Raw genomic sequence first — 10,667 nt, 5'->3', positions numbered from 1 at the left:
ATATATATATATATATATATATATATATATATATGTAAATGCACAGTGTGATTACATCATTCTCCCAGCCCGTAGTGCTAAATAGCTGATTAACATAATTTGTTAGCGAGAGTGGAACCGACGCAGTTCGTGTAATAGCACGGTCATAGTCTAGCTCCAAGAAACGGTATTGCTAGGGTTACAAGACATAGACAATCCGTCGCACAGCCTGGTCGGGCTAGGTCATAGTCCTACAACTACAATAGACTACAATACAACTGCAGCTACAATAGACAAACAGCTTGACAGCATCTTGCATAACGAAACTGGTTATCTGCGCCGCTGCATGAGCTAATCGTCGTGGCTGTGTTGATTAGTAACAGAAACACGTAGTTGTTCTACGACGCGCGAGTTGTGAGCATGCATGGCTGTTCGACCGCAGGAAAAATAGCTCTTGCGCAAAGTAATCATCATGTGGGTATTTTAACCTATATTAAACACGTGCACATGTCTGGAGCCTATTATACTAACATACCTGAGTCTCCGCTTTCGAAACCCACGACGAGGAGGCAGACACGACAGACTCGATGTGCTGTGTTTTGCGACGTATAGGAAACACCACCTCCACGATTCCTACAGCGCAAGATAATTAAGCATGGCAAAGGCATTCGGTTTGTGGGTGATGGCACTCGCTCTTTGCGCGGTAGTCACGGCCCAGGAACAGCGAGATGTCAACGAGACGGTGTCAAACATGCTCGAGTTCTCCCAGGATTCGATCGAACAGTTGATCGAGGCGCAGACTATCACTGTTGACTACAACCTGACGTTGTCCACGTCGATGGGTTTCTCGTACGACTGTTGGTTGGTCGTGACCTGCGCCGACCGATTCGTCGGCGATGTGATAGAAAACATAGAGACGCCAGTCGCCTGCACTGGCACGACGTACGGAAACTTCACGGTGCTGGCAAAATTCATCGGAATAACGTCGCTGTCGTTTCGCGTGTACAGCTCCGAGTCGGACACGATTTATTCTGACAACGGATATCGTGTGAGCGTGATGCGACAGCCACGTATCATCGACGTGGCGTTCAACTACATAGTCGCAATCTTCGTTATCGTCACCATGATTGGCTTTGGCGCATCCATTGATATCGCTGTCGTCAAGGAAATTGTGAAGCGACCAATCGCACCAGCGATAGGGGCCTTCTGTCAACTCGTCGTTATGCCTCTCGTGAGTGTTTCTATGAAGATATATCTTATCTGTGGAAATTTGTACTGCTTGCATCTATGACAAATACGACATACGCATATACGCTCTCATATGACACTATTTGTCATAGGAAGATTCTTCCTATGACAAATATTGGCGAGTTAACTTCGTTCCGCTTTACAGCTGAAATTCACTGCTTGCGTTCATAATAGCGCTCCTAAACACTTATGATGCGCACAAAATATACAACAATATTTCTCATAGGAAGAATCTTCCTATGACAAATAATGTCATAGGAGAGCGTATATGCGTATGTCGTATTTGTCATAGATGCTAGCAGAACAGGCTGCCGTTGTGCTAAATAGCTGTTGTTTGTTAACAGTTGACAGTTAACAGTTAACAGTAACAGTTAACAGTTAACAGTTAACAGTAACAGTTAACAGCTAACAACAATAATTTGTTAGCGAGAGTGGAACCGACGCAGTTCGTGTAATAGCACGGTCATAGTGCTACAACTACAATAGACTACAACACAACTGCAGCTACAATAGACAAACAGCTTGACAGCATCTTGCATAACGAAACTGGTTATCTGCGCCGCTGCGTGAGCTAATTATCGTCGTGGTTGTGTTGATTAGTAATAGAAACACTTAGTTGTTCTACGACGCGCGAGTTGTGAGCATGCATGGCTGTTCGACCGCAGAAAATAGCTCTTGCGCAAAGTAATCATCATGTGGGTACTTTAACCTATATTAAACACGTGCACATGTCTGGAGGCTATTATACAAACATACCTGAGTCTCCGCTCTCGAAACCCACGACGAGGAGGCAGACACGCAGAAGCGACACGACAGACTCGATGTGCTGTGTTTAGCGACGTATAGGGAACACCACCTCCACGATTCATATAGCGCAAGATAATTAAGCATGGCAACGGCATTCGGTTTGTGGGTGATGGCACTCGCTCTTTGCGCGGTAGTCACGGCCCAAGAACAGCGAGATGCCAACGAGACGCTGTCAAACATGCTCGAGTTCTCCCAATATTCGATCGAACAGTTGATCGAGGCGCAGACTATTACTGTTGACTACAACCTGACGTTGTCCGCGTCGATGGGTTTCTCGTACGACTGTTGGTTGGTCGTGACCTGCAACGATCGATTCGTCGGCGATGTGATAGAAAACATAGAGACGCCGGTCGCCTGTACTGGCACGACGTACGGAAACTTCACAGTGCTGGCAAAATTCATCGGAATAACGTCGCTGTCGTTTCGCGTGTACAGCTCTGCGTCTGACGCGATACATTACTCTCATGAAGGGTACCGACTGAGTGTTATACGCAAACCTCGCATCATCGACAAGGCATTCCGCATCATCGTCACCATCGTTATACTCCTTACCTCGGTTGCCTTTGGGGCTTCTATTGATATTTTTGTCATCAAGGAGATATTGAAGAAGCCGATTGCGCCAGCGACAGGCGGGTTCTGTCAACTCGTCATGATGCCTCTCGTAAGTAGGACTGCTACGTTACGCTTTACATCGGTTGAAAGTTTGCGCACCAAGTTCTAAAGCTTTTTGATGTCTAGTGATATTTTGCTGGATCATAGTTGCCATAGCCCACAGTCGTTCGCGTTTCTCCAGCGATACGATTGAAAGAGTTCGTTGACCAGATTATATCACTGTGGTGGTTAGCTGGTTGATGGATTCTGTGATAATAAAGGAAAATCCTAGTATAGACTAGACCCAGGGTCGCGTCCTAGACAATTTTTATGTACAAATAATGTATATTATGTAGATAGTGTTGATATCGACAGTCTCGCTACGTAATAAAGAGTTTTTTAATTAATAATAATAAACTACATAACTGTCACAATATCCTGTATGGTACGATAACCCGTTTATACATGACTACTCAGGTAACATAGACTTACTACTTACTCCATTCTACATTTCATGTATTTTAGATCGCGTTCGGACTAGGAAGTGCAGTTGACATTGGGAATTCATTGAAGCTGGGTCTGCTAACGATGGGAAGCAGTCCTGGCGGAGGAGGGAGTAACGTCTGGTCCTTCATCTTGGGTGGAGACATTACACTCAGCATTACCATGACCTTCATCAACACTCTGCTTACACTCGGTGAGTATAAGCTATCATCGAGCCATCCTTGAGTTCTACAGATTTTCGCATACACCTTTCATTACTTCAGAACGATGAGAAACTAAAGAGGAGATCGGGCAGTGGTCTCAAACGGATGTCGTTTCAGTGATAATCTTTGCGTCATTGAGAATTATAATTACGACAAAAAATTACTTAACAATGCTTCGGTGGCAGATTATACTCCGACGAAGCGAGATACCAGTCTGAACTCATTTTGCAGGAACAATGCCAATGTGGCTCACCGTGTTAGGAAAGTACTTCACCGAGGGCACCAATATGCACATTCCTTACCTTACGATCATCACAGGTCTTTCCTACATGATCGGTGCCGTTGTTGTCGGCTTCCTCATAAAGGTTTTTCGGCCCACTTGGGCCGCGTTCTTAATAAGGTTATTGAAGCCACTTTGCTTTATAATAATTATAATGCTTTTTTCGACTGGCATCTATTCCAATTGGTACATTTTCTCTCTTGTAACTCCTCTGATAGTTGGTGTCGCGTCCTCTTTGCCGTGGGTGGGTTTCACTATGGGGGGCCTTGTTGCCATCATCACTCGTCGTCCTTGGCCCATTGTGAAGACCATTGCTATCGAAACGGGAATCCAGAATGCTGGTATCGCCCTGGTGTTACTGAAATCCTCATTTCCGCAGCCTGAGGCAGACCTTGCTTCTGTTGTCCCCATCATCTGCATCATCCTGACTCCGTTACCCCTCATCGTCATCTTCATAGTGCGCCTAGTTGTTGCAAGAATCCGTGATGGATCAACGTCAGCAGATCTCACTGCCGACGAAACCAAGTTAACGACAAAGTCTGCAGTGAAGCTGCAATCCTACGTCGCAAATTCAAACAGTGACGCGTGGATCGCGAAGGAAAAAGACGCGCAACGATCGGAGCGTGGCACGGCTAACAGCAATGCGTGCGGCACTGTTGAGATGGACGTGCAGAAACACGAGAGCTCCAGTGGGACGAAGAAGAAAAAGAAGAAGGAGACGGAAAAGCTGGGACAGATAAACCTTGCACTCGAAGAGAACGTCTACATTTAGGAAGGTAAGCATTCGCATTATAAAATACAGTTTCTCGAAAAAGCATTTGATGTTCCTTTCCTTTCTTATACATCACCCGGATGGCACTATTTCTTTTCGCGTGAGAAGCTTTGGCCCCGGAGACTATTTTTTCACTCATTCCGGCATTCCTAGTTAATTGCTGCGTCAATATTCCAAACACAAACTCAGACACTGAGACGAAAAAAATATTTCTTAACATCACATTAGTGGTTGTTGGCGCACGCAAGCTATAATAGGGCGAGTGCCGTGTCAAGGCACGTAGGTTTATTTCGTTGCAGTTGTATACACTATAGTAATAAGTACGCGTACAGTATCAGGAGTGAATAAAAACAAATTCGGTTTTTAAATGCAATCCTGATAACTATGAATAAGAAATATTTTCAGCGTGTTATAGTAATGTTTAATAAACGTAGATCATTACATCGTCCGTGTGCATTGTTCCTTCCACAGCAGACGAGAGCAGAAATGGAGGATGCGACTTCTAATCAAAGGCGATGGAGAGCCCAATCGACCTATTTAACCATGCACCGCTGACTTCCCATTCTGCTACGTCGTAGTGCCACAAAATAAAACACTGTATGAACCTATAGATGAAAGCTCTATAGTTGCGCAACTGCGACAAAGAATGAGGCTAGGAGATTTAAGCGTTGACAAAAATGTGAAAAATCCTGTCGGAAATTGTTTTTAATACAGCAGAAAACTTGCGTGATGTTAAGGAGGGTGTGTATTTGTTTTAAACAGTAATGTAATCGTTCTGTGTAAACTTCTTGTAATGTGGTTCCAATGATTTGTTGAAATTTATTTTTTGTCTACTACAGTTATTAGGGGGCTACCTGCGCTTTATTATTATGTTGCTCGAAAATCTAGGGGCAGCTGCCATCCTTGGCCCCTTAGATGCTAGCGGCCCCTGTTTTCCATTGTAATCGTTTTTGGAGAAAATGTATTTGACATACATTGGCCCAATTTAAAAAATAAAATGCTGTTAGTAATTTTTATGATTCAATATTTACTTAACTCGTAGAGTCAGTCTAATCATTAATTAAACATATAAACCTATAGTAAGCTTTATGGTAAGAAAGACAGACACCAATAATGTGGTATCAACATCTGCAAGGGCAAACACAGAAGACCTCTTTAGAGTCAGTCTCAATAATCAATATACAGCCTATACTATAGCATATGTCACAAGGCTCCAGTTACGCAGTCAACGCTTGAGTCGCACATTGAACCGTGCACATCGTCAGCGACAGGTAGAAAAATATATCGTTTTTGCCAAGTAACTGTCGCACTGTAGATCGCTGTGAAAATTTAACCCTGCAGCCTACATTTATCGGTGCTGCTCGTAAATACGTTTTGTTCGTTATTTGTAACGCGATTTTTCTTTCATAAGGTAATTCTGCCTTTCCCTTAGCAAAGAATGAACAAGTACCGTGATCAGGCAGTTGGTTTATACTAATATCTGTGTTGTACTGTGAAATAGAGTTGATGTTTTGCGCTCCGGGCATCGTAAGCATCGTAGCGAGTGATACGTTAGATGATTGCAATCAAGTAGTAATTAATGATCCAATCGTAGCAGATTGTTGATTGAAGACTGATTTTATACTTGACACATATACAAATATATACAATACACAGCCTAAGGCTACAGGCTTCCGGCGCCTCGTCTCGATTCTCTCTCCGACTCACTACATAGTCTTTCTCTAAATCTATATGTTTCTGCTTGTCAATTGCTGTTTATATATAGGCAGCTCAAAGACCGATCTAGCAGAAACTAACTTTGGCAAAACAGACCCTTGGCGACAACAGCAAGCGAAGCCGCTCGAGGTGCATGCGGTCGTGTCACCTATGGCTCAGTAACTGCTGATTTCGATAGCGCGTTCCGCGTCGGGCCTGGCCGCCCCACTTGTCAGCCGCATAATGTCCCAAAAGATATAAGCGTCGCATCAGAGACGGCGTCACCGTTTGTCACCGCTTGTCAATTTCTATATCTTGGCATAAGGTGGGCGACGGGCACAAGCATCGCATCCTGTCCCACCCGTTTTGCTGAATCATATAGTATTTGAACGTTAATTAATGTATTATATATACGTATGTAATGCACAGTGTGATTACATCATTCTCTCCCATCTCGTTGTGCTAAATCAGCTAAATTAACCTACCTAATTCGTTAGGCGAGGTGAACGACGGCCAGTTCGTGTAATACAGGGGTCTTGGGGGGGGGCGTTCATAATTCTATACAACTGCAGCTACAATAGACAGCACAGCTTGACAGCGCCTTGCATAACGAAACTGGTTATCTGCGCCGCTGCACAAGCTAATCGTCGTGGCTGTGTTTATTAGTGATATAGAAACACGCGTGAGTTGTGAGCATGTATTGCTGTTCGACCGCAGGAAAATAGCTATTGCGCCAAAGTAATCATCATGTAGGTATTTTTTAACCTATATAAACACGTGCACATGTCTGGAGCCTATTATACAAACGTACGCTGAGTCTCCGCTCGCCTCCGAACCAACAACGAGGAGGCCAGACAGCAGATAGCGACTCGACAGACTCGATGTGCTGTGTTTAGCGACGATAGGGAACACCACCTCCAACGATTCTACAGCGCAAGATAATTAAGCATGGGGCAGACGTGAATTCGGTTTTGTGGGTGACTGGCACGCATCTTTGCGCGGTAGTCACGCGCCCAAGACAGGCGAATGCCAACTGGAGACGGCTGTCAAACATGCTCCGAGTTCTCCCAGGATTCGAATCGAACATTTGAATCGAGCGCGGCAGACTATTACTGTTGACTTACAACCTGACGTTGTCCACGTCGGATGGTTTTCTCGTACGACTGTTGGTTGGTTCGTGACCTGCGCCGACCGATTCGTTCGGCGATGTGATAGAAACATACAGAAGACGGATGCCGGTCGCCTGCCACTGGCAACGACGGTAGGAAACTTCAACGTGCTAGCAAAATTCAATCGGAATAACGTCGCTGTCGTTTCGCGTGTACAGCTGCTCGAGTGCCGGACAAGCGATTATTCTGCACAGCGATATCGTGTGAGCGTGATGCAACAGCCGACGTATCATCGACGTGGTAGTTCACTACAATGCTCGCAAGCTTCGTATCTTCAACCACGATTGGCTTTGGCGCGTCCGATTGAATCGCTGTCGTCAAGGAATTGTGAAGCGATCCAATCGCACACAATGCGATAGGAAACCTTCTGTCAACTGGTCGTCGCTATGCCTCTCGTGATGTGTTCTATGAAAGATATATCTTATCTGTGGAAATCTCTTTCTTCGCTCATCTATCTATCTATCATCTATCTATGCTACTATCATCTATCTATTCTATCTATCTATCTATCTATGCTTGTTATTTATCTATCTATCTATCTATCTATCTATCTATCTATCTATCTATCTAATCTATCTATCTATCTATCTATCTATGCATCTAATCTATCAGTCTATCTATCTATCATCTATCTATCTATCTATACTATCTATGCTATCTATCTATCTATCTATCTATCTATCTATCTATCTATCTATTACCTATCTATCTATCTATCATCTATCTATCTATATCTATCTATCTATCTATCTATATCTATCTATCTATATCTATCTATCTATCTATCTATCTATCTATCTATCTATCTTCTATCTATCTATCTATCTATCTATCTATCTATCTATCTAAATATATCTATCTATCTATCTATCTATCTATCTATCTATCTATCATATCTATAATCTCTCGCTCTCTCTCTCTCTCTCTCCTCGCTCTCTCCTCTCTCTCTCTCTCTCTCTCTCTCTCTCTCTCTCCCTATATATATATATAGGATAATGCGATAATTCGCAGATTAAATAGAAGTCATGTATGGCATGGGATCTCGTTTATTAATGATTATTCCACGGTATAACTAAAATAATAGGCTACAGAACGATCGTAAGTTAATGTTCAAGGAAATGAGCGATTGAAGTTTGTTTCCTATATTTGTTTTTCTTCCTTACGGCAAGGTCTCGCCAGCCTATCAATAAAATGAAGCGTCCCGTTGCGCAATCGATCATGCGTGTACGCGAGTCGCGCGATCACTGTGTGAGTGGATGTCCGGACGCGTAGCCTGGAGGCTAGGCGACCGGTTCTGGACGCGTAGCCACTGTGTAAAACGAAAAGTTACAATAAATTATTGCTCTCTCTTGTTGTTCAACGCAAGCTATAGAGCCGCGGTATATGTAACACACTGACAGATAAAAACAGCACGGGATTGAGCAAAATAGTAGACACGCTCAGTAAAACACTTTAGGGCCTATAGCATGCGCGTTGTCTCTGCTGAAAAGACTGGACGTTAATTACCCGAACGTGGGTACATACTTAATACGCTCTTGATATACTCACATACACGCAAACAAAAACGTGTGTGTGCGTGTGTGTGCGTGTGTGTGTGTGTGTGTGTGTGTGTGTGTGTGTGTGTGTGTCGGTGTGTGTGTGTGATGTGTATTGTGTGTTGTGTGTGTGTGTTGTGTGTGTGTGTGTGGTGTGTGGTGTGTGTATGTGTGTGTGTGTGTTGGTGTTGTGTGTGTGTGTGTGTGTGTGTGTGTGTGTGTGTTGTGTGTGTGTGTATGTGGTGTGTTGTGTGTGTTGTGTGTGTGTGTGTGTGCGTGTGTGTGTGTGTGTGTGTGTGTGTGTGTGTGTGTATGTGTATCAGGGTACGTTCAGCGGCGTCACATGAGAGTTGACAAGGTATTTTGTATTAACAGGCCTGTGCAAGGAAACATAAAAGCTTCAAGAAGCAGCATGAAAACTTGAATGCCCGCGTGTACATTATATGACTGATCATCGGTTAAATAATCTTTACAATAATACATCTGATGCATAATCTTCATATAATACTGTTAAGTTTAATACGAGATGATATTATTGGCAGAGGTTACGAGACTAATAGTGAGTATAACTAGGCAGTGGCAAGCTCAAATCAGTGTTATCATTCGTAATGTATGACACCTGCTAGGTTTATCGCCGTTATGGTTACCTAGTTATTAGTTTATTACGACATCTAACCTGTCGAAATCATATAAGAATGAAAATGATATTATACTTTAACACTAAGTAGCTATTTACGCTGGTGCTCCTTTTTCGCATATCCTATAGGTCTCGTTTGGTTTAGCATGTGCGGTGACTGTAGGGACGTCGTGGAAGCTGGGTCTACTAACGGTGGGCAGCTGTCCCGGTGGTGGACTGAGTAACATCTTTACCTTTCTACTGGACGGTGACATCACCCTCAGCATTGCGATGACGCTGCTAAACACTCTGCTAACACTCGGTAGGTACAAGATGCTAGGCTTCACCGACCTATGTTCTCTTCTCTCCTCTCACGGCCTCACTGTGTATCGACGGGGCGCGTCATTGGCAACTTGTTCATTAAGTACTGCTGCGTACTCAAGTTGGCTCTCGAGAATAACACCTGCAATCGGCTGGCTGGTGATGGTATGGTGTCCTCCCTTCCTCTGTTGCTCTTGGTACGAACCTGTCCGGTGGTCTCGATCATCCTACTGCGAATCCTGTGCCTCTTTGTACGATCCTTGCTGGGTGTCTCCATACTTGCCGTGTCTTTGTTTCCTTTGGTTGAGCCATCTCTGAGCGTCCCAATCCGTGCCCTAGATATGTCTTTAGTGTGGACCTCTTTGTTTGTCTCTGTCCCATATGGGCTCCGTTGCTTTGGGTCCGACTCTATCTGATGCGTCCATCTTTGTCGTTGCTTCAATACTGATCTCAAACCAAATATAAACTTCTTTCGGTTGCTGATACCTCCCTTTATTGTACGAAATGTGAGTGCACAGCCTTTCTGGTCAACTTATAGGTAAATGCGTCGCTAGAGATTTAATCGCGGTAATGTTGTGATTTAAGTTAATACGCAAAGCTGTTGACAGTTACTTTAAATAAAGTATAAGACCAACGGAGGGATTTTAATCATTATTTTAATGAAACAATTTTCAGGAACCATGCCAATGTGGCTGGCAGTATTGGGCAAGAACTTCACCAGGGGAACAAACCTACGCATTCCTTTTGTCAGCATCATCGTCGGTCTCTCGTACATGCTCGGCCCTGTTCTACTTGGATTCGGTATCAGGGTTTTCCGACCTAAATGGGCCGTAGTTATCACTTACGTTCTCAAGCCTGTTTGTGTTGTACTGATCATAAGCGGGTTTGCCGTGGGCATCTATTCAAACTTGTACGTTTTTTATATCGTCACGCCCATTATTACCACT

General features: G+C 43.8%; 1 protein-coding gene and 1 long non-coding RNA gene across 2 annotated transcripts in view; one reads left to right on the top strand and one right to left on the bottom strand.

Annotated features, from left to right (window-relative positions):
• Positions 1-10,667, top strand: part of LOC106806507 (sodium/bile acid cotransporter-like) — a gene marked incomplete at its 3' end in the record, with an annotated part of 25,113 nt that extends 14,446 nt beyond the window's left edge. Inside the window, 3 exon segments of the mRNA XM_014808474.1 lie at positions 731-1,210; positions 9,550-9,721; positions 10,396-10,667. Of these exon segments, the coding sequence (XP_014663960.1) occupies positions 731-1,210; positions 9,550-9,721; positions 10,396-10,667 (924 nt within the window).
• LOC106806509 lies at positions 1,570-3,213 on the bottom strand. The gene is made up of 3 exons (XR_001393552.1): positions 3,125-3,213; positions 2,587-2,892; positions 1,570-2,334 (listed from the first exon to the last, which is right to left on the bottom strand). It is a non-coding gene; the product is annotated as an uncharacterized LOC106806509 (long non-coding RNA).

This window comes from Priapulus caudatus, unplaced genomic scaffold, assembly GCF_000485595.1.
Source record: "Priapulus caudatus unplaced genomic scaffold, Priapulus_caudatus-5.0.1 Scaffold165, whole genome shotgun sequence".
In the NCBI taxonomy this organism is placed as follows: Eukaryota; Metazoa; Priapulida; class Priapulimorpha; order Priapulimorphida; family Priapulidae; genus Priapulus; species Priapulus caudatus.
Note: the sequence above shows the minus strand (reverse complement) of the source record. Positions and strands in the feature narration are given on the sequence as shown.